General features: G+C 40.3%; 1 protein-coding gene across 1 annotated transcript; it reads right to left on the bottom strand.

Moving 5' to 3' along the window:
• Nucleotides 1-27,247, bottom strand: LOC101533146 (mast cell carboxypeptidase A). Its single transcript, XM_058661153.1, is given in 9 exon segments — nucleotides 1-616; nucleotides 6,582-6,666; nucleotides 7,958-8,059; nucleotides 9,045-9,146; nucleotides 9,241-9,343; nucleotides 22,048-22,172; nucleotides 24,804-24,879; nucleotides 24,963-25,031; nucleotides 27,090-27,247. Coding segments are annotated over 9 exon segments (1,008 nt in total). The 3' UTR covers nucleotides 1-428.
• Between the last annotated feature and the right edge of the window lie 598 nt (nucleotides 27,248-27,845).

The following is a 27,845-nucleotide window of genomic DNA, read 5'->3' as shown; positions in this document are numbered from 1 at the left end:
TTTTATTGATGCATACATATGCATTTTAAGGTATAGAGGTGCCCATTAGTTGTTACTGCATTAGCATATGGCATGATGAAGCTACATGGTGAGACTCTGTTCCTGGAGAATTAGAGGATTCTGATGAAATGTGATTTCTGGGAAACCTAGTTCTAGAGATACTGCATCATCTCAACAATAATGGAAGTAATGTTCTCTTCCTAGATCAGAATTCATTTGGAGCAAAGAAGGACAGTTAAAAGTTATCAGTTCATGCTGGTTTGTTAAGCTGCTGCTGAGCATACATAAGGGAAGAAGAGATAACACAGGATACAAGTGAGCTAGAGAGGTCTGTTCTGGTCACATGGAAGTTGTGTGCTGTGGACATGGGTGAGCGGGCAGAAGGGACAGTAGGGATGACTTGGATTAACCAGTGTGAGGGCAGTTCTCTAGGTGGCATGCTTGAGGACATACTTGGCAATGGATTTGACAGCGAGCATGGTCTCTTTGCAGGTTGATTTCAGCTGAAATTCTGGAAAGAGAAAACCGAATCTTCCTCCGTCTCGGAGCTCAAAGGCAAATGTATATTTGATGCCCATCTTGTAAGCCCAGTCTAAAGAATTGCCTGATGTTGGGTCTGCAAAACAGAAGCAGCCAATTATTAATTAGAGTTAAAGCTAGCATTTTTCCTGAAATGGAAATCACAGGTTATAAAGTTAGCCAAAAATAACGATGGAGGCAGTTAACTGCAGTATTGAATGTGTGGAGTGATCTAGTGGAATAGATTAAATGATAAAGATCATGATTTTAGAACCCATCATCCACTTTAACGTTGTGATGCACTTAAATAAACTGCATTTTGGTTGAATCAGGAATAAACTGTGTTCTAGGCGTACATGCTTCCAGACTGAGGTGCTCTGAGCAAAGTCCAGCAGCCGAGGAAAGCAACGGGGAAGGAGTCACTGGTGGTTCAAAGTACTAAGGAGTATCCATGCAGACACATGTCCGAGATTCAAATATTGAATTTACTGCTAATCATGTTGTTAGGACAAACTGACTTTATGCCTAAAAGGCCAAGAAAGCTGACATCGGTTTATGCTAAGAAAATATTTAAACTCCAAATTTAAGTTTCCATGTTAGATTGCAAGAAAGTTTACTGAATGTAGTGTTAGTGAAAGATCGGAACTATACACACACATGTAGAAGTTATTTACTATGTAAGTGCATACACATACTGTAAATGCATGTCCATGTATTTTACTTTATGTAATAGAAAAGGGTTTTTGGCACACAGAATTGTTTGTGTTTTGGGATAAATCAGGAGTTAACTGGCATTAATATTCTATGTTTGAAAGGTAAGAATCTGCAACTGCAATAAAAGAGAGAAGGAAGGAAGAGTGGTACAAGGGAAGGGTACTTTGGTGGAAGAGTTGGACCTTAGGTTGTTCAACAAATAGTTTACTAAGCGTTCAGTCTGTGCCATACACTTGACTTGGCACTGCAGAGGGTGAGTGGTGCAGAGGAAGATGTTAGAAGTGTCTTCTAGAATTTACAACTTAAGGGAGAGATGCCAAAGAGCAGCCCAAAAGACTCAGAGCAGAGTGCATTAAGTTCTGTAGGAACAGAGTACTCAACAAAGTTTTAGAAGATTGGAAGGGAAAAGACTACACCTGCTAAGGAGGCTGGCATTTTATGCTCAGTTCTTACAGTTCTTACTCTAATACTGCCCTCATCATGAAGGTGCAATTTGAGGACAAAACTTAAGGAAAAGTGGCATTTTCCCAGATGGAGATGGAGAAAGACATTCTGATTCCAGAGTTGCAAGAAAAGCATGAAGGCTGTCTAAGAGCCCAGTGAGAGTTATTTGGGTTGAAGTAAAGAGATCAAATGCGAGTTTGTAGGAGCAAACTGACAAACCTTTTAAGTCAGACTTAAAGGGAGCTGAGATTTTGTCTGGAGGGAGATTAAAAACACTTCTGAACTTTAGGATGGCTAACCTGAACAGGAATGAGTATACTAGTTCATAAGTTTTTAAACAACAATTATTTATTTATATTAAAGGCAAAATAATGCGCATGCACACACACATACATACACACACACACACACACAGAGAGAGAGAGAGAGAGAGAGAGAGAGAGAGAGAGAGAGAGAGAGAGAGAGAGAGATATTTTCTATTTGCTGGCTTACTTCCCACTGTAACAGCCACGTTAGACCCAGGCTAAAGCCAGGATCTAGGAGCTCCTTGCTGGTCTTCCATGGCTGGCAGGAGTCTATGTTCTTGGGTTGTATTCTACTACCTTCCCAGATACACTAGCAGGAAGTAGAATTGGAAGTGGAGTAGCTGTGGTCTGATAATAAGTAGTGGCTTGGCCAGCTCTGCCACATTATTGTCCCTAGTTAGGACGTTTTATCAAGTGAAAGATGGACCAGGGATTGGTTATCACATTGAAAGCAGAACTGATGGGCTCCATGTAACAAGCAGTGGAATGGAAATGGCACAGAATTTGATGAAAATGATTAAAATTTCAATCTAGGTGCTTGAAAAAAAATTGGTGTCAACAGGAAGACAAACTCAGAGAGGCTTTGGCTAGGGAGAAGATCCAGTAAAGGGAGACTAAAGAATGTATTTAGCACCAATCACTCAGAAAGATGCTTGGAGAAACGAAGCCTAAAGTTATAGGCAGTAGTATTACAGGTAAGATTGGTGTGCACACATTAAAGATGTTTTCTTGGTGGACTGATGATTTAAAAGATTTTTCTTCATTTACTTTTATTTTATTTAAAAGGCAGAGAGGCATAAAGAGATCTTTCTTCTATTGCTTCAAACCCAAAATGTCTGCAATGGGTACGGCTGGGCCAGCCAAAGCACAGAGCCTGGTATTCAGTCCAGGTCTCTTGCTTGGGTGACTGGGGCCCAAATACTTGAATCATCACATCTTCCTCCCCAGCTATGCAAGGATAGAATGCTGGAGTCAGGAGTTACAACCAGGAATTGAACCCAGGCATTTTATGTAGCCACCAGGCTAAATGCCCACTCCTCACTTTGGCTACTTATAAAAAGTGAGAGTGTCTGGGCTCCGCCCCACTGATGAAAGCAGAAACTCAGAATAGGGTCTGATTGTACACGTATGTTAGAAGCTCTTCCATGGTTTCTGTCAGGTGTTAGGTTTTCACCAGGTTTCAAAATATATCATTTACGGGCTGGCACTGGGAAGTAGTAGGATAGGCGTATTGCACCAGCATCCTGTGTGGCTCCTGCTGGAGTCACAGCTGTTCCACTCTCGTCTAGCTTCTTGCTAATGATGTGGAAAAGCAGCAGAGGTGGGCTCAAATCCTTTGGCTCCTGCACCCATGTGAGCACCGGGAAGATGCTCTTGGCTTCTGCCTTTGGATCCATCCAACTCCAGCTGGATCCCCCCCTGGAAGCCATTTGAGAAGAAAACCAAAAGATGGAAAAGCTGTGTCTCTGTCTTTCCTTTTACATGACTTCAATAAAAATAAAATTAATCTTAAAAAGTATTGTTTAACTAACCCAATAGCTTTTTATCCTAGGTTCAAAATTGCGAATTTATATTTATTGTTTTCTGAAGGCCAGAGATCTCGCCATGATTTAGGTTTAAAAAGTCTCCCTCTATCCCTTTTCTATTATCTTCAGGAAAGCAAAGAAAGGCAAATACTGGCTAATACAAAAGACTTCCCCTAAATCTTGAGACTTATTAAGTGACAGGCTATTGGAAAGACTCAACTTTAATCATGGGGGTGCATTTATTTTGTATTCTTACCAAGTTAAACCACTTTACTCCCCTCTGCTTCTCATGAATGTTTGATTAACATTCAATCAAATACAGTGTTAAAGCAGTCATTCCTAGAAATTTCAAGCATCTGTCAAGCTGCTGTGGCCCAGTGCAAAAGAGAAAATTCTTTCTTAACCCTAACACATCTTTAAAAGATTTATTTTATTTTTACTTGAAAGGCAGAATGACGGAGAAAAAGGGACACACACACACACACAGAGAGAGAGAGAGAGAGAAAAAGAAAGATCTTCCACTTACTGGTTTACCCCTCAGATGGCTGAAGAGGTCAGGGCAAAGCCAAGTGAAAACCAGGAACCAGAAATTCCAGCTGAGTCTCCCCATGTGGGTGCTGGGACCTAAATACTTGGGTCATTCTCCACTGCCTTTCCCCGCACATTAGCAGAGAGCTGGATGGGAAGCAGAGCAGCCATGGCTTGAAATGGCACTCATATGGGATGCCATTGGTGCAAGCAGTGGCTTAGCTCACTAAGTTCAATTATGCTTCGTCCTTTAGAGGAAGTTAGTTTTGGTTACAAAGTTAAGGTTTTGGAAATGATTTCATCAGAAACGTGTAATATTTGGTACTAGGAACTAAAGATTAGATTTGTTTATGGAAAAGAGATAATTTTTGTTAAAATGATCCCAAACTAAAGATGATGGGGGTTTGCCATAAAGAGAGAAATGCTCTCTCCAACCAAGGTCTGAATTAATGTTTTTTGGTGAGAAGCAATGAATAGTTTCCGTTGTTATTATTGCTTCAATCTAGAAATGCCTGATGATGGTAGCTTACAAGCCAAGTGAGAGAATGATGTTCACAATGGAAGACCATAGACTTCTATTTAAAATGTGCAGTTAAGGGCCTAGTGGCGTGGCCTAGCGGCTAAAGTCCTCGTCTTGAACGCCCTGGGATCCCATATGGACGCTGGTTCTAATCCCGGCAGCTCCACTTCCCATCCAGCTCTCTGCTTGTGGCCTGGGAAAGCAGTCCAGGACGGCCCAAAGCTTTGGGACCCCTGGCTTCGGATTGGCTCGGTTTGGCTCGTTGCGGCTCACTTGGGGAGTGAATCATCGGACGGAAGATCTTCCTCTCTGTCTCTCCTCTCTGTATATCTGACTTTGTAATAAAATAAATAAATCTTTAAAAAAAATGTGCAGTTAAGTCCCAATGTTAGCAGTTACCAGTAGCTGGGAAATAGTACTATGTGGTTTTTATGAAGATTAATTGAGAATATGAAAGCCAAGGGCTAGACACATTGCCTAACTTGTAAGAAAAAAAAAATACCCAAACAATTACACATATTGTTCCTTCTGTACAAACTATGGCCGATTTCCTATATTTGTGAATGGGGTTTTATTGGCAGACAGCCATGTTTTTTGGTCAACTCACTCCTTGACTGCTTTCAAACCACAGTGCCGCCATTGAATAGCTGCAACAGAGGTTGTTCTCTTCAGCAAAGCCAAAATGATTTACTATGATTTACAGAGAAAGTGTTGGTTCTTTGTGTAGAGAATAAGAGGCAAGAATATCAAGACCAAGACATCTAATAGTTCAGAAACACAAAGAAAACCTAACAGGAAAGAACAAGAAGCAAAAGCAATCAAACAAGAGCTTTGTGATACCTGTTTTTAGTTCACCATGTGGATTTCAGTTAAGCACAATGGGAAGGGGTGTGTGAGAGGGACAAGAAACTGGTTCCATATAGACAAATGGTTGGACCTGCTTGTACACACATTTGCTACCAGGATTTAGAGAAAAGACTGCATTTGCGTGAGGACAATGCCAAGGAAGGGTACAGCTCAAGCTAAATGGTTTAAAAAAAGTGGTGTAGGATTGGCCCCGCACAGTAGCCTAGTGGCTAAAGTCCTTGCCTTGCACGTGCTGGGATTCCGTATGGACCCTGGTTCTAATCCTGGTGGCCTCGCTTCCCACCAAGCTCCCTGCTTGTGGCCCTGGAAAGCAGTCGAGGATGGTCCAAAGCCTTGGAACCCTGCACCATATGGGAGACCCGACAGAGACTCTGGGCTCCTGGCTTCAGATCAGCTCAGCTCTGGCCACTGTGGTCACTTGGGGAGTGAATCAACAGATGGAAAGTCTTCCTCTCTGTATATCTAACATTTAAAAAAAAGTGGTGTAGACTGTCTCCCTACATTTTTTTGATAGTTAATGTGAGTATAGATATTGGTGGAGGTAGGGGATGAGACATAGATTAATTAAGCTATAAATTTTTCTTAACTTAGTAATTTATGTGGGCATTGTAATGTTGTAAAAGACCAGTGTAATTTGCTCTTAGTCAAATCTTACACCAAAGAAAAACCTCCGGGCCAGTGTGGTCACATAATAGCTAAATTCTTGCCTTGTATCCGCCAAGATTCCAAATGGGTGTTGGTTGGTAGCCCGGCTGCTCCACTTCCATCCAGCTCCCTGCTTGTGGCCTGGGAAAGCAATGGAGGACAGCCCAATGCCTTGGGACCCTGCACCCGTGTGGGAGAATGGGAGGTAGCTCCTGGCTTTGGATTGGCTCAGCTCTGGCCATTGTGGTCACTTGTGGAATGGAGCAGCAGATAGAAGATTATTTTCTGTCTGTATCTCCTTCTCTCTGTATGTCTGCTTTTCCAATAAAAAATAATAAAATCTTTTAAAAAAGGAAGAAAATTCCACTAGTCACACAGAATTTTCTATGAGATCTAAGAGTTCAAATGAACAATTTTAGATGTTTAATTCTAATTTGCAAATATGATAATAAAACTATTGATAAAAACGAGTTCACAGAGAAAAGAATACAATGCCTAACAGGAAAAACTTACAAAGCATTGATGCTATTGGGCCACAGATGTAGCGGGTTTCATATAGAGTTGACAGAGCTTTGGTGCCCATTTTTGCAACCTTGGCCTAGAGAGGAGGGAAGTTAGAGTGGGAAAAGAGAACACCATGTAAATATTTGCATCATTTGTAGTACGAGGGATATAGTTAACACCTTTACGTGGCCTTATAGAGTGATTTTTTTAAAAGTCAATTTTACTGGTTATTAGCATCTATTTTATTTATTTATTTTAAAATTTTCCTTGTTTTTATTGGAGGTGCAGATTTATAGTGAGGAGAGACAAGGAAAGAGAGAGAGACAGAGACAGAGAATCTTCCACCTAAAGATTCACTCCCCAAACTGCTATAATGGCTGGAGCTGAGCCAATCCAAAGTCAGGAGCCAGGAGCTGCTTCTTTCTGGGTCTCCCACATGGGATGCAGCAACTCAAGGACTTGAGCCATCCTCCACTGCTTTCCCAGACTATAAGCAGGGTGCTGGATGGGATGTTGAACAGCAAGGACTAGAACCAGTGTCTATATGGGCACTGACATATATGGGCTTGAACCAGGGCATCCTTCAAGCGGATGTGGGCACTCCACATGGCATCTTAGTTTGCCTTACCACAGGCCTGCCTGCTTAGAGATTTCTTGTGATCCTCTATTTTATTTTTAATCTTGGCTGACATGGGATATTTATATTTATTTCAGGTGTGCATATGTTTCCCTTCATGGAGCCCTAGCGCTCTGGTAGGAGAGCTACAGCAGTCGGAGGACAGGTCACTTCTTTGGACAGGTTCTTTTTGATGAAAATAATCATGCCTAGAAAACTATTGTCATGCCCACACCATCAGTGTGTGCAAAAGCTAGCAGCACAAGAAATTTAAAACAGGAATCAGAACACATTATTAGTAGAGTGAGAATAATACACATATAAACTAGTTTTACCTTAAAAAGTTATTTTGTACTTGGAAAGGACTACTAAATATAAAAAGTTTTAAGTAAGTATGTGTGTGGCCAAAGATCAGATGGTCTATATCTTAAACTCACTGAAGAAATGTGAAATTTGCAGTTGTAAATGGAGGTCTTTTTTAGCTTTTCCATACTTAAACATTGGAAAAACTTTCATGTTATAGCCAAGAAACTGTTTTGCGTCTAGTCAACTCTCAGCTGGAGTTAAAGAAGTTTGAAGGGAGGTGCCGATATTATAAAAGCCGCGGCAATGAGTAAAAGCCAGAGCATTTATTCCCTGACAGCATCAAATGTGGGTCTCCTGGTTAAGTGGAACTGTGCTTCCTTGGAGGGGGTGTCACCGCTCAGTGAAGTACTTGAGGCCTGACAGGTGAATGAGGCTGTGATTTCTCCTGTTCCGATTCACTTACCTGATAGACGAACCACTGGCAGAATGCCGGGGACACCCATCCTCGTGCATGAATGCCACAGTCCATAAAAATAGCCTTTCTTTTTCCCTCGTTTTCCCCAATCTATTTAAAAATAAACACAAGCCATTATTTTGCACGAACTCACACACTGATCTCTTGTCGCCCAATATCTCATTCATATTCTCATAGCAATTGCCTTCCTGTCTATCACAGGGGAACCATTTATGCATGTGTTGGTCTCAGACAGGTCCAAGCCACCTGTCCTTCAGTGGCCATACATAATTCATCACCCATTATACTGGGTAGCTCTCAAACATTCTTACTGTCAGAACAGCTTTTAGAATTTAAAAAATATCATATTCTCATTTTTCTTATTTTAATGCTGACATGTTTTGAGAAATAGATTATAAAATAACTTCAGTCATTTCCGTTTTCTTTCCTGGTTTCATGAACTGGAGATCTTTCTCCTGGCATGGAGAGGGCCTTGTGTTGTGGTTGGAGAGGGAAGGAGCAACAGTGTGGTGTATTTGAAGGTCTATCATTTTAGAGAGTTGTGATTTGTTTTTGGGTGGTTGAAGACAGTGAGTGGACAGGGGGTTCAGGGTGAAAATGGGCTTCCTAGGAACCAAGGAAATGCTTTAGGGATCATTTCTTTGCACAAAAGCTTGCAGTAGTTGACTGTGAATGGTCAGCTTGTGTGTTGTAAGAAGGAACTGCCTTTCAATTTGACGTTGAGACGATACTGTTCTGGGTCCTTTGAGCCCATGATGCTTACTTTTGCTCATTCATGCAACAGTTTCATTGAATTCAAAAGGTGGACAAGTGTTTAATACAACAAGGACATTATAAACTCTTAATAAAGCAGTGGGATGAAGTGTCTCTATGGGTTTTTCTGCTGTGAGATGTCTTGACAAGTGTTTTTTCAGACTTTTTAAAAAAGCATTCCACTGAAAATCACCTGGTGTTTTTATTCTATTTTTGAACTATTTAGAGTTCTTTGTTTTCTCAGAATCAGCTCAGTGGTGGTACAAGCTAACTTTTAAACTCATTTTCAAATAAGAACCAGTAGTTTCTGAACTATTATTACCTTGAGGACATAGATTGGATTGTCTTCAGCAGTAGATCCGATTTTAATGCGAGAGACCATTTTGGGATGCTTATATGCCATTTTTTCAGTCCAAGCCACAATCTTAAGAATAAAACAAGTTTTGGGCAGTTACACCAAATGAAAGCAAAGATTGAGGTCACATTTTTCTTTGAAGCACAAACATTTTATAGTGTACCTTGTCCCAGTTGTTGTATTTAGTATAGCTGTGGCTGCCCAGGGTAGCTTCTTTAACATCAAATTGTCTCTCAATCTCCCGTTGTAGATCGGGAATCAAGATCCTGTTTGGCAGAGGATGACGACATGCTCTTTTATCACGGGGAACGGCGGCAGGGTTATCATTCACTTACAGAAAGGCTCTCATCTGTTTCTCTCTATCTGGTTAGCTGTTTCTTCATTTTTTTTCCTTCAGATGTATCATGTGTCTGTCTTCTGATCTCATTTATCTAGTTATCCTGTCCACTCTGATAATCTATATTCACTAGTGGCTATGGAGTACTTAAAAGGGGGGCTTGCTGAAAAAGAGATTCTGGGTATGTGATGTGGACATGGTTGAGGATTTTGGCTTAGTGGTGAAGACACAGGTTGGCTCTCCCGCATCCCACATCAAGTGCCTGAGTGTGTGTCCTGCTCCTCGCTCCAATCTGGCTTCTTGACATTGAACATCTTGGGGGGCAGCAGGTGGTGGTGCACTTTCTTGTGTCCTTGTCACCAAGGTAGTAGACCTGAATTGAGTTCCAAGACCCCACTTTTTGCTTGTCCCCATTACTTGTTTTGGTTACCGGGGTGTGACCAATGAATAGTAAATCTTTGTTTTTCTTGTCACTCTGCCTTTCAAATAAATAAGTTAGCTCTTTAAAAAATAATATACTGCATTTTTGAAGGTTTAGCATGAAATTTGTATAAACTATTTCACTAAAAATGTTTATGTTGATCATGTGTTGAAACAGTATTTCAGATTTATTAAATTAAAAAAAACAGTGCTAAAATTATCTTCACCTGTGGCATGTTACATTTGTCATATGGCCTCTGGCATATTTATAATTTGATGTATAATTTCTGTCATATTGCTGTAACACTAACGATTATTCTCCAAAGCGTACACACGTTCACAAATGCAACAACCTGGGCACAACTTTAGCTGCCATCCATCATCGTTCCGTACCCTGGCAATCAGGAGAAACAATTAGCAGTGCTGCTAATGATTCTAATAAGAATCTTCACCAAATACTCAGCACGTGCAGTATGCCAGCCATTGACCTAATCTCTTCATGAATGTTAATTAATTTACTCTTCATAGAAGATTAATTTTTGACCGTATAGATGAGAAAACTGAGGCAGAAACTGTTTAAACAAGTTGCCTAGATAAGGACTAGGCTGGTTTGGAGGGGTGAAAGAAGAGGAAGGAAAAGTTGTGAGAAGGCTAATGTTGCGGTCCAAAGGTTTATCCACCACCTTCTTCCCGCTTTCATCCTTTTCTCTCTCAACTCAGCTTGTCACTGCTGCCAACCATGGCTCTAATGGTCACTTGGCAGCTACCTCCACTTGAATTTTCAGGTTTAGTCTCTGCCCTGCCCAATAGGATCAATTTGAGTGCCTACCTATCATTTTCACTTCAGCTCAGACATTGCTTTCTTTGAAATGGATTAGGTGTACTGCTCTATACACATTATTTTATTTAACCTTGTCAATATTATCCGTTTTACAGAGGGGGAAACCGTTGTTCAGTTAGACTAAATATGGTTTGTGCGTAGTGGAATTTGAATGTAAGGTACTTGACTTTAATATTTATGTGAGGACCTTGCTTGGTGGGATAGTAGCTTAAGCTCTCACTTGTAACACTGGCATTGCAAATGAGCACTAGTTACCTCAGCTGCTCCACTTCCGATCCAGCCCCGTGCTGATGTACCTGGGAAGGCAATGGGAGATGGTACAACTGCCTGTGCTATTATCACCCATGTGGGAGACCCAGAGTGCAACTGAGTGACATCAAAACCGAAAAATATGAAAAATCAACAAAGAGCCGATTCTTTAAAAAGACAAGAAATCAATAAACAGTATAATAAAGATAACTCAAATATGTAGAATGACAGCTATCAACAAACAATACAAAGGATTGCTTAACTGGCTATGAAAAGGGCTCGGCCTGATACCCTAGTAGCTAAATCTTTTCTTTGCATGTCTGGAATCCATATGGGCACCAGTTCATGTCCTGGCTGCTCCAGTTCCCATTCAGCTCCCTGCTGTGGTCTGGGAAAGCAGCTGAGGATGCCCCAAAGCCTTGGCACCCTGCACCTGCTTGGGAGACCCAGAGAAAGTTCCTGTCCCCTGGGTTTGGATCAGTTTAGCTCCTGTTGTTGTGGCCACTGGGGGAGTAAATAAGCGGACAAATGATCTTTCTGTATCTCTTTTCTGTAGATCTGCCTTCCCAATAAGAATAAAGAAAGCTTTTAAAAAATTTGCTCTGAAAAATTATATAGCAACCAATTTATTAGCCTGAAAGAAATGAACAAATTTTTGGTAAGGTACACCTTACCGAGTTTTAATCATAAGGAAATAAAATAATTAAAAACCAACACCAGGTAATGAGATTGAATCAGTAATTTAAAAAATCTCATTAAAGAAGTTCAGGACCAGATGGCTTCACTGAAGAATTCTCTCAGATTTTTAAAGAATTAACATCAATCTTTTCTTGAAATTTTTCAAAAATGGCAGAGGAGGAAATTCTGCATAAGCCATTCCTGCATTTCCTTGATGCCACCAGGACCAGGCAAGCACATGGCCCAAAACAAAACAAAAGAAAACAAAAATGGAAGAAGAAGACAATGGACCAATATCCTTGATGAACATAAATGGAAAAATCATCCTATTAGCAAATTGAAGCCAACAATACATTAAAGATATCATTTACTTTGATTAAGAGGTATTCATTCTAGGGATGTGTGATTCAATGCATTATAATAATTTAAAAAAGAGAAGTGCTAAAATTTAGTTTTCCTTCATGATAAAAATTCTGGCCTGATTAGATATGGGAAAATGGTCTTCAACACAGTTCAGGCTATATGTAAGCCTGCAGTTACTATCATGCTCAATAAGGAAAAACTGAACATTTTTTTTTCAAGATCTTGAAATAAGACAAAGATACCTGTTTTCATTGAGGAAATTGCTGGAAGTCCTATTTGGACTAGCTATCAAAGAAAAATAACAGCATCCAAATTGTAGAGGAGAAAGTCAAATTGTCATTGTTGGCGAATGGAATGATCTTAAAGAAAATTAAATGACTCCGCCAAAAAGTTGCTTGAACTACTAAATTTAGCATGTTGCAAAATATAAAGCCAAAGTACCGAACTCAGTAAGTCATGTTTTTATACACTAATAGTGAATCAACTATCTGAAAAAGAAATCAACAAAACATTTCCATTTCAAAGAGCTACACAAGAAAACTAACATATTTGAGAATACATTGAATCAAAGAGTTGAAAGTTGTAAATGAAAACTGAAAATCAACGATGAAAGAAACTGAACAGGACACAAAGAAATGGAAACACATCTCCTTTCCGTGGACTGGAAGAATCAGTCTCAGTAAACTGTGCTTACTCACCAAAGGGATATACAGGCTTAATAAATCTCTCCCAAAATCTTAATGGCATGCTTCACTGAACTAGAAATGAGCACTCCTAAAATTTATATGGCGTCACAAATGATCCTTAATAGCCATAGTGATCTTGATCATAGTGCTACCTGGTTGTAAAATTATTACAAAGCGATAGTGAATTAAACAGCATGGTACCGGCATAAAAACAGTGAATAGATCAGCGGAGCAGAACAGAGATCTTAGACACAAACTCACATATCTTATAGTCAATGGATCTTGACAACGGTGCAAAGAACATGCTTTGAAAAGAGGGTAGCTTTTTAAAAATAAACAGTGCTAGGAAAATTGGATATTCAGATGCAGAAAAATAAAGCTAGATTCCTCTAACCTTTACAAAGACAAACTCCAAATATACGAGACACCTAAATAGGAGGCTTGAGACTAAAACTAGCAGAAGAAAACAAAGGGAAAACACTTCAGGACATTGGGGCCGGAAGGTTTTATAGACTAGACCCCTAACGTATAGGAAATAAAAGCAAAAATAGACGAATTGGATTCCAATCAAGCTATGCAGTTTTGTATGATAGAGGCCATGATAAGCAGGATAAAGAGACACCATCAAGAATGAGAGAATATTTTTACATGCTGTATATCTGACAAGGGCTTACTCTACAGACTGTATAAGGAGCTCAAACAAGTCAATAGCAAAATAACTCATTCACTTAAAAATAACAGTAGATCTAAATAGATGCTTTGTGAACACAGGCACATAAATGGCCAGCAGGTAATTGAAAGATGCTTGACATTCATTATCAGTGAAATACTAAACAAAGCGACTATGAGAAATCATCTCACTCTAGTATGTCTATTACCCAACAGACCAAAGATAGCAAGCACTGGGGAGGGTGTAAAGCAAAGGGCACATTTTACATTGCTATTGAGGATATAAGTGAGCGCAGCCAATGTTGCAAGCAGTGTGGAAATTCTTCAAAGAAGCTAAAATTACCACGTGACCTGCGATTCCACTCCAGGCTAGATATTCAATGTAAATGAAATCCATCTTTTGAAAAGACATTTTCACCTCTAAGCTTATTGCAGTACTATTTACAATAATTAAGAAATGAAAACAACCAATGAAGGTACAAAGAGAATGTGGTATATATACTTACAGAACATGGAATATTGTTTAGTCATACAAAGAATGAAATAATTTGCAATGGCTGGACTAGAGGTCATTATGTTAAATGAAATAAGCCAAGCACAAAAGGACAAATACCATATCCTCTCATTTAGATGTGGAACCTATAAAATTGTGATATCATAGAAGTTAAAAATAAAATGGTGGTGGGGTTAACATGGTGGCACAGCAGCCTAATCCTCTTCCTACAGCCCGGGGATCCCATATGGGTACTGATCTGAGTTGCTACATTTCTGATCCTGCTCTCTGCTTATGGCCTGGGAAAACAGTGGAGATTGGCCCATGTGGGAGATCTGGAAGGAGTTCTGTCCCGACCTGCAGGACACGACGCTCAAACCCTGAGGGTGGACTGGGAATGCCGGGCTGCTAGCCCCGGGCTGCTGGCCCAAGAAACACACGGATACTCGTGCTTGGTGGAAAAGAGTGCCTCCTTCTTTATTTTTACTCCTCGTATATATATATACCTTCTTCTCTAGGGGAGGGGGATAAAGGGAGGGGTTTCCTGGGAGTATTTATCTTCACTGAAGCAGGGAAGGAACTAATCAGCTATATTGAAACAGGGGAGGAACTAATTATTTGAACAGGAACAAGGGTGGAGGTTCTATTCTGCTTGCTCTACAGAGGATGTTTTGGCCTAATATCCTGCTTGCTGTAGCCCTGCCTGCAGGCTTTTGCAATGCAACAGGCTGTCAGGTAGGCCAAGTCTAAGGCCCATAAGTCTGTGGCTCCTAACAGAGTTCTTAACTCCTGCCTTGAGACCACCCAACTCTGACCGTTGTGGCCATTTGGGGAGGGAACAGTGGATGGAACAGCTCTCTCTCTCTCTCTCTCTCTCTCTCTTTCCTTCTCTCTGTAAATCTGACTTTCCAATAAAAGTAGATAAATCTTAAGAAATATATCTATAATGATGGTTATGAGGGCTAGGCAGGGAAATTAGGTGGACAGGTTGGGGAAAGGATGATTGGTGTGCCAGGTGTAGCTAGATAGGAAAAACAACCTCTGCAGGCCCGTTGCACAGTGGAGTTACTATAGCTAATGCTAATGTGCTGTATGTTTCTTTATTCAAACTCTATTAGCACTGTATCCTTCACTATAAAGAAATTGCAAATGCTTAAAATAATAATATAGCTCCCCTGACTTGGTATTACACATCGTGTACATGTAATAAAACATTTTATGGTACTCCATAAAAATGTGCAATTTTTGCGTTTTTTAAAATTTTTTTAAATTAAGAAACTTAGGAAAATAGCCATAAAGTAAATTATGAATAAATTTGAGAAGCATCTTAATATTAATAATGACAATAATATTTCAACTAATATTTTTATTCTTTAATAAATATTATCTACTTCTATTGTTCATTCATATATTTTTATTAGTCATGTGATTGGCTTTTTCCCCATTACAATGTTTAATTGATTCTCATTCATATATTTAAGAACATTAGCCACTTTACTAGCTTGAAAAACTATCTTTTTACTTTTAGGAATTTTTAGGTTTCTTTAAAGTTTTTTTTTTTGTATTGTTATTTTTCTGTAAATAACTACTTTCTCCTCTTTTTAGTAATTAATTCTTTTTGTTTTGCTTTATTGCATTGGATAAACTCTTTGTACAATGAAAAATAAAAGTAGTGAAAGAAGGGCTTGGCAGTGTGGCCTAGTGGCTAAGGTCCTTGCCTTGATCCCATATGGCCGCTGGTTCTAATCCCGGCAGCTCCACTTCCTCTCTATCTCTCCTCCTCTCAGTATATCTGACTTTGTAATTAAAAAAAAAAAAGAATAAATTAAAAAAAAAGTAGTGAAAGAAACCATTCTTTTTTTATACTTTCTTAAATTAGGAAAATTCTTTTTCTCTATTATGTATGATGTTGAACGTCATTTTGACATTAATATACCAGTATATATTTATATGATCAAATTACATAAACCTGTTCATGTATGTTTGCATTAAAGTCTTACTAAATTTCTTAGTAAGTTAAATATGTTACAATGACAGTAATTTACAAACTTCCTCAGAAAGGGCAAAATAAGTTCCTGTTATTTTTGATACAGCTCCAAAAACTGTGTTTAACTTTGAAGGGAGACATTGGATGTTGGTGAAATGGCTTTCTGGGAGCAAGCATGGTCATCAGTAGTTGATAGCTGACAGAAATAATAGCAACATTAAAGGGAAGGAAAACTACCTAGAAGCAGGACTTAGCAGGCACGGAGGTCACATGACGTAGGTCCAAATGGCCAAAGCCGCTTTGACGCTTCCATAGCTTGGAGTCAGGATTTTCTTGCAGTATAGAATGAAAATTTGTGTTTAAAACATTTGTTTTCACCCCAAAACAAACTATGTTTAGTATACTCTGTTTTTCAGAACAGATAATGATAGCATATCATGTAAATATTTCAATGAAATATTTAAAAGAAAACTTTGTTTTGAAGTTGTATTTATGCAGACACCTTTCCTATTTGGTATAACTTATTTCCCATTGACTCCGTATGTGTAAAATTATTACTCTATTTTTAATAATGATCTCTATGTGTGTTTTACTTTTGTTGGCAGTGAGTTCTGTATGCAGGAAGATGCTGTCTATTTTTTGATGTTCAATCTAATTATTTAAAATAGCAGGAGGCATTCTTTCTACCACATGTAGTCAGATATTCTTGAGTTCCAACCTCAGTTCTGCTTTTTACTACTTGATGCGTTTTTTTTAATGCATAATTTCTTTTAAAGAATTATTGGTTTTTATTGGAAAGGTGGATCAGATTTACAGAGAGAAGGAGAGAAGAGAAAATCTTCCATCTATTGGTTCATTCTCCAGATGGCTGCAACGGCTAGAACTGAGCCAATCTGAAGCCAGGAGCCAGGAGTTTTTTCCAGGTCTCCTACGTGAGTACAGAGTCCCAAGGCTTTGGGTCAGCCTCTACTGCTTTTCCAGTCCACAAACAGGGAGCTGGATGGGAAGTGGATCAGCTGGGACAGGAACAGGTACACATATGGGATCACAGAGCTGGCAAGGTGAGGATTTAGCTGTTGAGCCATTAATATGAGCCGTTGTGCTGGGACCTTTAATATGATTTGGAGCTGTTCAATGATTTATCTGAGCATCAATTTTCTCACCGCTACAATGGACAAATTATACCACTCAAGATTGGAGTAAGGACAAAATAATGCCAAATGAGAAGTGGTTGGCCTGCCTTGGGCGTCCACTGAACCTTGGAATAATAGTAAACTTTAGTCCCAGAATTGACATAATTTGGGGACATAATACACTTCTAAACAGGACTTTGGTTTCCTGTGGTTGTTTGCCCTTTGCTTTTTCCTGTTGTTTATGATAATGAGCAGTGACAGTGTAGAACTCCACTCAGTTTCCCCTTGCAGCTGACTGACTGCTCTGAGTTCGGATGCGCAGCACAAATGTACTATCTCCTAATTAGAGTTTATTTAGCACATGGGACCAAGCGCTGCTCATGAATATTGATTCCCATTAACAGCACTGACAAGCAACATTATTATGCACATTATATCTAACTCATTGAATGTTTAGACTTGGACTTCTGAATCTGAAATTTTTTGAGAAAATATATTTGTGATAGCAATTTGGGGGCTCAGATAGGGCATATTGCACTGAAACTCACTCGGAGCCTGAAAAGCTTTGGATTTATATTTTGGGTGGTCACTGCAGGCATAAATAACTGCTTTCATCTCTCAGGAGGGCATATGGCTTTTGCTCCACCTGCACTGATGGAAGCAGAGGAACTAGGCAAAAGAGAAATTTCTGTGATCCCGGAGCTTGATTTGTACCATAAGGTATTATTAATTAGTCACAGGAAGCTTGTGTCTAAGAATATTTTTAGACTTACACATATCAATTTAGCTCTCATGATAACAGCAGCAGCAGCAAAAGAAAAAAAAATGCGTGAGCTAAAATACAACCTTTCCACAAATGCAGCTGCATGAGAGCATCAGAACGGTGCCAGATTGCTGCTGATAGGCACTGAAAATTAAGCCTAAGGCTGGAAATTAAGATCCAGGGCCAGATGTTATTTTCATGAGCTCTTCCACTAACCAGCAGCAAGGCTGAGCAGATGAAACCAAATTACTTTTTCTCAAATATTATTTTAGTACTGGAAGATTAGCTTAATTTGCTTACAAAGTCCCCCAATATAGGTGGGAGGGTAAATAATTGTCACTAGGGGTTTAATCATGTAAGTGGTGAATGTTCATTGAGACTTTCTTAGGTGCCAGGCATTCTGCTCAGCTCCATATTCACATTTTGGCCTGTCAATACCATGCGTTAGCTGTTGTTTTTGTTTGGAGGTAATTGCCACCACTACTAAAACAGAGGACTTGGAATTGAAGCCTAGACACGTGTGACTTTGGTGCACTAAAAGGAGCCCTTATAGGAACGCCTTATAACAAAAGGGTCTTGTCTTCAGTAGCTTGTGTGAGATTTGCAGTTTTGGGCAAGTCTTGCAGAAACCTGTCTGCCAAGATCAGGCAGCAGACAAGAGGTTCAGAGAAGAGGCATTTGACATTGTCCAGGATATTTTCCTTAACAATGTGTAGTGCAGTGGAGATGATGGTCATAGACTGTGTGTGTGCATGTCAGGGAGGCAGACTCATAGCCAGGGTGCCTGATAAACTGGTCTGGGCTCTTGATGCAGAGCGTCTGAGCAGGGGCTACTCAGGAAGCATGAGCTCATGTTTCTGCTCCATCCAGTGAGCCCTAGTTACTTTGTCTCTGGGTTGCTGTGCATCAAATGCCACACTAGATGGCATGGATTTCCCAAAATGTAAGGCACACACTCTGTGTTGGATTATAAACTTTAAGGCAGTAATGCCTTTGCTGGTTAGAAAAGAGAGCATGTGGCCACATTCTGTGATTGTTGACTATTGTGTTGTATTGCCTTTCCTGTATCAGTACTGGTACAGTAAAGGATTGCTGCAAGCAGCAATTTTATGGTCACAGTTAACCTCAAAGAAATACACTTTGTTTTTTTTTTTTTTTTTTAACAAGATTTACTTATTTGAAAGACAGAGTGTCAGAGAGGGAAAATGAGAGAAGGACAGGGGAAGGGAGAAAATGAAAAAGATCCTCTATCTGCTGGTTCAATCCCCAGATGGTTACAACGGTCAGTCCAGGCCTGACCAAAGTCAGAAGCTTCCTATATGTGTGACAACAATCTAAAACCATGGGCCATCGTCTGGTGCCTTCCCGGGTGCAATAACAGGGCGCTGCAGCAGAAGCAGGGAAGCCAGGACTGAGCTGGTGATCATATGAGCTGTCAGCATAGCAGGCAGCAGCTTAAACCATTTCACCCACAAAGCTGGCCCCTAACTCACTCTCACTTATCTGCATGTTACATATGAGGTCAATGAAGTGGGAAGGTGTTTGTTAACTTCCCACTGTATGAGCTGAGTGGTACTAGACACAATGAGCCCTGCTTCAGAAGTCACATTCTTTCCTACTCCATGCTTGTGCTTTCCATGAAGAACAATTCTTCTTCACATCACAGCACGTCATAGTCTTGGGCAAGCAGTACAGAAAATGTGAAGAAGGAAAAAACATGAATGTAATGACACATTGTCATGATTTAATTTAATATGACTGGGTATAGACTTAGATATGACTGAACATTGTTAGGTAATTAGATATCAATATGAAGTATTGATTATTATGGTGTTACTTTGGTATATATCTCCTTTGCATTTCTCACATAATCTTATGTGGACCTTAATAAGATTTTATTTAATTGTACCATTTGCACTTTTATTGTGTCAATGATTGTCTCCTGAATCACCTTTCATTATACCTTTATTTTCTGATTTTACCTTGTGATCAAAGCAAATACAGACTATTTGAAGTGCAAAAAAATATGTAGTGCTAACACTAGGGGTTTTAACTGCTGAAAAAAATAAGCTGTTTGCTCCTGAAATGTGGTCCAGCGGCTGCATTTTCCTCTTGACCTCTGTTCAGCAGTGTGAATTTGTTAGATGGCTTATTAGCTCTTGGACTTAGCCTCTCATGATTTTCATGAAAATGCAAATACGAATGAAGCAAGTAGGCTGTTTAAAAAAAAATAAAATCTTGGTTCCTAATTTAATTTTCTTAAAACTGAAAAAACATCACACATGGATGATTTAAACTAAGTAGTGGTTTATATGCACCGTCTAATGAAGGGTGTCGAGGTAAATTGCTGTGTCAAACCAACCTCTTAATCTGGTTTCATTCAGCCTGGTGCCTGGGTCAGCCAGATGTTTCTGTGCTGGGAATCCCTCTTCTGTTACTGACTGACACCAAAGAGCACATGTAATTAATATGCAAATAAAATTATCTATATAATTAGTACTCTGAGACAAGATTTTAAATAGTTCTTGTCTGCACGGATCACTTTACATATTTATATTTTTGAGGAAGGTAACTATCTAATTATGTGGCTTTCCCACAACTGTGGCTAATTTGGGCCAATTTTAAAAATCATGTTTTAATTAGGTAAAACTAATTTTTATAGGTAGTTTACCACCTTGGTTTTTTGATGTAGTTAGCAGGAAACCATCCTGGTATGTGGCAAAGTGAAACATACACATTTGTCAATGTCTGGATTTGGTTAGAATCATTTCAAAGTAGGGGCGATGTGGAGGACCAAAGAGGGGACATGGTCTGTGTGAGCTATTTGATGAAAGAGAAGGATTTCAGCCATCTTTCTGGGTGTTGGCTTTGACAGGGGTCTAGTGGGTCTATATAAATGAAATGAAGAGAGCCACATGGTAACTAGGGCACTCAGTTGCGAAGCCTGGCTTCTCAACTGGCAGGAGACAGAAGCAGGGGTTCAGGATGCGGAAGGAGCAGGTGCTTTCAAGGCCAAGAAGCAAGATATCACCAGTAATGAGTCTGCAATGTGTTATGAATTCCTGCAGTTTGGGAGGTGCATTCCTGAAATGCTCATTTCTAGTTTAAAAGAAGCAATTTGTAAAAACAGAAAAGCATATATTGACATGCGAACTTATAATAGCCAAACGCTGGTGTAAATTGATTTCTGTAATGTATGAATGTCAACATTTGTATTACAACCCATTGGAAACAAGGGCAAAACCAAAGACAGTGATCGGTAACTGTCACGATGAACAACCCGTTGCTTTCAAAAACCACAGACAAGAATGAATACTCATCATGTCTGAGTAATTATTCGTGCTGTTTAAGCATTGTCATAGATGTAATGAAGTCATGCTGACTGGCACTAAGCCTCACTCAGTTACATGAGGCTATGGACATCAACAGAAGCTTTATTTCTGCTAAAAGAAGGCCTTCCTTTGGACGTAGAGCACTAAGTTAGTGGAAGCATGACTAGCATGTTCAAAAAGGGAGGGCCAGTCCATAGCAAGGTTTTGACAGCAAGAGTCTCCATAAAGGGCAATGCTGGGATGAGCAGGCCTGGGGAGGTCGCAGGTGCACTCCTCAGTACTTCCAACCGCTGCCTGTTGGTTTTCTACATTATGCACTGATTTGTGATAATCTTTGGTGTGTTCTCTTCTTCTTCACTGCCTTGGAGCCTGGATTGTACACACCCAAGGGTTGGTGCCCAAAAGATTCCAATTTCCTCTTATCTCTCTGTAGGGCCAGAGGGATTCATTTCTGCATCTTTGGCTGTTTGAGATTCTCTGTTCTGATCTAACCCTGTTTTTATGACCCTCTCTGAGGCAGAATTTCTTTTATAGAGAAGTAATTCTCCATTATATTTTTCATATAACCATAGTTCTGGCTTATAGGAGAGCACTTCTTTTTGGTCTCCTGTTATGGGTCAGGAGAATTCAAATACAAGGAATTGGGTGCTGGTCAGAAGCGGAAGCTCATGAACTCTGTGTTGAGTATACACTAGTTGTGTTGATGGCTAAGCCTACCCCTGTCTGTTCACATGGCCTTGGTTTTTAAAGAGAGGCTTGCTGGCCTTGGAGTGGGCAGCTGTACGTAACTGTCACTCTTGCAGATCAGAGAAAAGTTAGGTGTTGGGGTGAGCCATAAGGCTTGATCTTGCCTTTTCAGTAAGGTGTGCACTGACAGACGGGAAGTGGGTGTGAACATTATTTTACAAAGAACTTTATTCTGGGGAAGATTTAATTACAGCAGTTCTATTTTAATACTTTGTTTTTAAATTCAAGGATCCCCAAATGTTAAGTATCCATGACATTGGCATAGGACTTACTCATAGTACGTGTCATTTTGATCCAGGGCAGACTGAATAGGCTGGAGGTCCTTCTCTCTAACTCAGAAATCCACTGTCATGTTGGCAGCCACGTGGTGGGAAGCGTCTGGATGCCAGAAGTCCAGCTGCAGAGATGAATTCAGTATTAGACATAATTGTACATTTGTTTACCCAGTATATGTTGATAAGGAAATGATAGTATTATATTCCATGAAAGGAATTTGGGGTTCAGTGTAATTAAGATATGGACCCTTCTTCTAATAGGCTTATGAGCTTTTTGCAAATGTTTAACAACAGTTGACTAGGAGGGACTTGGATAGAAATTATTTGTGCTGATCACTTCTTTTCAGGACTTTGTACATTGCATCCATGGAAGCAAAAAGGCTGAGTAGCTCTTTTGGTGAATCTGTTTGCTTCCAACATTTTGAGGTTGAATAGGATTATTTCACAATTGATTTAACTATAGCATCTGGATCTAATTGGGATTTATATTAAACATCTGTCACCCTTTCTTCCTGGCCAGGCCTCAAAACCAGATGTGCCTGTAAACTCAAGAATTCCTGGAAGGTTTGTATCCAACAGAAGGGGTAGTCTCCTAGCCCTGTTATTATTTTAGAAATATGTTCTTGAGAAAGTGAGTAAAACATTTTTCCGTGTTTCATTTCCCTTCCCTGAAAAATGGGCCTGATAGCTAAGGGGATGTTGTGAAGATGGTGAAATGAGGTTAAGGTCTGGGACAACACAGACATTTAACAAGTGTTAATTTCCTTCTATCATCTTTCACTAAACTTTTGGAAATTAGCTTAAATGAGCCCAGAAGGAAAACATTCAGATTAGAATGACTTTGAGAAGATTCTAACTCTTGTAGTTGTTCAAAAAATCATACTGAGGGCTCGGTGTGCTATACTAGGTGCTAAAGTCCCTGCCTTGCATGCGCCGGGATCGCATATGGACACTGGTTCATGTCCCGGCAGCCCCGTTTCCCATCTAGCTCTCTGCTTGTGGTTTGGGAAGGCAGTTGAGGATGGCCCAAAGCCTTGGGACCCTGCACCTGTGTGGGAGACCTGGAGGAAGTTCCTGAGTTCGGATCAGCTCAGCTCTGGCCGTTGCTGCCACTTGGAAAGTGAATCAGGGATGAAAAATCTTTCTTTCTGTTCCTCCTTCTCTCCGTATATCTGACTTTCCAATAAAAATAAATACACCTAAAAAAAGAAAAATTATACTGAGGGTGAGCCAAGTAAATAAAGTAGAGATTACCAACCTGGGAGAAGTGAAGAAATTGCTGTTTCTACCACACCAACATTGTGGGCATGTCCAAGTATACCTGGCTCTCTTAGTAGCACCCACTGTAGTTCTGGCTAACTCAATTATGGGACAGTAAGAGGCTGTTATGAGCCAACCAGTATGTATGTTTACTTTACCAACTACAATGTGAGTTGGGCATCAGAGATGCAGAATGATTTAAAGTCAGGGTGGGCCTGTGGTTTAATTGTAAAAACAATTTCTTTGTTCTAGTGGAGCAGGAATTTAGGGCTTAGTGATTTTAATGAGCATTTATTAAGCACCAGCACAGAGCTCAGTTGCCACGATTGTAGAGGCAAGAGTTTGATGTGGTAGATAGAACCATGTATGCATGCTGCCAGCATGTTATCTCATGCTAGAGGAAGGCAGCATGTTCTGGGAACACAAGGAGCAACCCAGACTGACTCAATGAGAAATGATAGAGAAGACTATCTTAGATGCTGCCTGGGTAGGGCCTTGGAGACTACCGAGGAGCTAGCCAGGTTAAGAAGAGAAGCATGTGCTAGGTTCTACCTGAAGCTAATTTAGTCCTTAACGCAACCATAGAGATTAAGAAGGAGTATTAGCCCTCATTAGCAAAGGAGAAGCAGTGAGATGTAGTGTGGTTCCGTTATTTACCCAAGGCATACAGGAGCTAGGATTTGAGGCTAAGCACTTGACTCTGAAGAACATGCCCTGTCTCTTCTAGGCTGCCCTCCGATAAACAATCAGGTCCAATTGGAAAAAGAACACTGTGAAGTTGTAGAGAGAGCAATCAAACTGCATGCAAACTTGGTTTTGCAGAAGTTAAGACCAGAACCACGGCCTCTTGATCATTTGCTGTACTGTTTTTGAACCTTAGGATTTTTAAAAGGCTAAATTATGATCATGAGCATCTGTTAAGAGAATCTGAAAAGGCATATATAAGGTGGCTCACATAGCATGCCTTGGGTACAGGAACCACTGAATAATGATCAAATGATTGTTTCAGCTTGTTGGATTTTAAAACACTGGTCTAATTTTAAGAACGCTCTTTTAAAGTGGGCCTGAATTTGGAGAAAGTCAAGCCTTGATATTGGCTGTTACCTTAGCATTTGTTTCTAGCTAGGACTTGAACAGGTACTGTGTCACCAGAGGGATTGGGGTAGGAGTAGGGGGAAGAGTATAAGGTTGGGCAAGGCACAGCAGGGAGAGAAAAGAGGTCCTGATGGTGGTGTTGAGAGTGTTCCTTTAGTTCACAATTTTACCTAGAAAAATCTGCAAAGCTTTTAAAAGGACAGAAAACAGGAGCGTAGTCTAAGAGGCAGGTGCGCTTTGTGCGTGATGAGCTGAATGACCTAGTAGCACCCACTCTTTCATTTTCCCTTTACTTCTGGCTATCTCTGGCCACCCCACGAGCAAAAAATAAAATCTAAAGCAAAGCAACTTTTAAAGAACAGGAAAAAAAGATGCAACATTCTTCTAAGTACTCTGACCTCATTGGATTTGGCCAAGTCTTTGATGATGTTTGCTTGTTTCTCATCCTGGAGCTTCACGTGGAGTATCTTGTCTCTTTAAGAAGGCAAAAGAGAAAAACCTCTGTGAGCTGCAAAGAAACATTCCCCAATCCTGGAACACAAGACAGTGAGATTTACCTGTCAAAGCGGTCAGGGGCCATGGCCAAAGTGGTTGTGATCAAACCCACGAGCAGAATGATTCTGTACCTGCTGTGAGAGCCCTCTGCCGATTTTGCTTTTATGCCTCAGCCTTTATCTTGGGTGGCAGCTGATTTCCTCTGAGGGTTCTGTGCTTGCACTGTCCCTGCCTCCTATTCTTCCCCCTCTGGGGATTCTGTTAGCTGGGGAGGGAAAGAACAACACAGTAGCACTGAATGCCCAGGCTAGTCCTCCGCACCCTTTCCAGAAGGGAATCCCATTTACAAAGGAGGGGAGGCAAGTCATGGTAGCAAATACTTTGCTCAGACGAAAGGGTCTGGTGTGTGCCCAGAGCTGGCACTGGGAACCAGTTCTGTGTGTTCGAAGGTCCTGCACCACCACTGTACTTGTAGGGATGAGTGGACTAAATCAGCCTTAAGTTTGCATTTGGAGCCCAAAACGGTTTAGCTCTCTGGTCACAAAATTGTGGACAATGGTTCTTGATAATGTAAAAATTATGCCTTTGCAGTCAGATTGTGAATTTTTAAAATCCAAAGAATGTGCGTATTGGAGATGCTGTGAGTTCTACAACGCATACAGGTGTTTGCATGTAGATTTTACGGTGGTAACACTTTGCCACATTTTCTCTTACCAAGCATTCTAGGACGAGTGACAGCACATACATCCGGATTCCTTTCCGCACTCTCTTTTCTGTCACAGGTAACTTTGATTCTGCTGATATTAATGAATTCATTTGTAAGGCAGAGTGACTGAGCAGGAAGGAGGGAGGAGATCTTCCTGTTGGTTCACTCACGAGAGACAGCACAATAGGTGTGGTAGGTACAATGAATCCAGATGACAGGAACTCTGGTTAGGTCCCCAACATGGCAGCAGAAACCCACGTTCCCTGGCCCTCCTCGACGCTTCCCAGCCACGTTGATAGAAAGCTGGAGCACAGACACTGAGTGGCCGGAACTGGAACCGATCAGTTCTACACCGAATGGGGGGTATCAAGTGGCAGCTTACCTTGCTGCACTACAACACCTGCCCCAGTAAACTCGATTATGAAAACAATTTGAGGATTCCTCCAGAAGAAGAAAACATGGATCTCTCATGTTTATTCACTGGACGTTCTTCCTCAGAGTCCGGATGCTGGGCTGCCAGATAAGTCCTTTTGAAAGTTGTTTGTAAGCTGTTGGAAGGCCGTGTAGCAAGTCTCAGGGGCAGGAGTTTTCACTCTTGACCACAGCTCTGTTAATTATGAAACACCATGTGAGAGAACAACATTTTACCCATAATGATAGGTGACCTAATAGAGTGAATGTATCGAATCCGATAACTTAGAATCCCTCTTCAGAGAGGCAAGCATTTGTGCGCTCTATGCAATGTCTCAGAGTCATAGCTGATGCTTTTACTATCAAAATTATGTTGTTGGGAAGATGCCCCGATTGTGTGTACAGCAGTGATAGCTCTATTTCTCACCGTGTGATAACTGTGGGATACAACCGAAGAGTTTCATTATCTAAACTGTATCATGGAAAATAGTAAGTACAATACAAAGACAAAAAAACAGAAGTTTCTTTGTCTCCCCAGAAGAGTCTCTATGCCCCAATCCTGCAGAGAAGGAATAGGAGTTTTTACAACTTCCTTCACGCTGCTGAAATTGGACACACTTTTCAGCATTATGCACACCCACCATGAATGCTTGCACCATCACCTTTGACTACAGGTGTGCTTTAGATGGGATTTGTGACTGACAAGTGGCTAGGAGAGCTAATTGAGATAACGTGTGTAAGGGAACCGGAACATGGTGGGTGCTAGACATCTGGATGTGGTCTCCAGGCAGTTGTCAGGTTCTGTACACGAGGCTGAATGCAGGCCACTGCTCAGGTGCAGACCTGATTGGTATCAGTGCATGTCATGCGACAGATTAAAGTGGGGGCTGTAGCCTGCGAGGACAGAACAGTGCTCTGTATTTGTTTTAGTGTAGATAATTCTAGCGAAAAAAATTAGTTTCTAACTTTGCTCTTTGGAGGTCTATTTTCTGAGTCTGAAAGTTATAAATGTCCATTGGAACTAACTGCAAAACACAGGAATCTTGAAAGAAGATAATTAAGGCATATTTACTTGAGGTCTTCTGGTGTTACTGGTTTAAAAACTGTGTAGGCTTCTGCGTCTGTTTTTCGGAACAGGTAGAACTTTTCCACTCTATAATGGGATGTAGAAGAGTGTAGTGAGGCCCTTGGTTTCTCAGGATAAGACTGTGATGATACATTAAAACGCATTTTGGATTATCAATATCTGTTGAATATTGGAATTTCTCTTTCTAGAATAGAATATAGATGTGTGATGCATTTTATATCTTGTTCCAGTCCTCCCCAATCTATCCAGTCTTTGAAGAAAAGTACAATAGATGAGTTTCAAGAATATTCCAGGGCATTTTTTTTTCAGACTGGTATGAAAAAATTTCTTGGCAGGCATGGTTCAGTACAACTTCCCTTTTACTACACCAGGATTTATAAAGGTCTTGGCATATGTATGGGACACAATGAATTCTTGTTGGCACCAAATCATTTCATTTCAGGATTGACTATGCAAAACTGTGTGATGTTTCAAGGATTAAATTAGTTTCTAAAAAGGAAAGGTGGATACTTCATATAACAACAGTTTTCCATTTTTTTTCTGGAGCTTCACACTTCTGGGTTTTCTGTTGCAACACATAGGTACTTCAAAGGGTTCCTGAAGACTCTGGGGTGGACTATGTCAGCCAATGAACTCAAATTGGAAGCAATGAAACCAACATCTCAGAACTATCGAAACCACTTAAGCAGTACCCTGAGAATGTGCTCCTCATTGGGGATGCTGGGATGACATCAGGTGGCC

This window comes from Ochotona princeps, chromosome 3 (genome assembly GCF_030435755.1).
Source record: "Ochotona princeps isolate mOchPri1 chromosome 3, mOchPri1.hap1, whole genome shotgun sequence".
Lineage (NCBI taxonomy): Eukaryota > Metazoa > Chordata > Mammalia > Lagomorpha > Ochotonidae > Ochotona > Ochotona princeps.
This window is presented reverse-complemented; position numbering and strand designations above follow the sequence as displayed.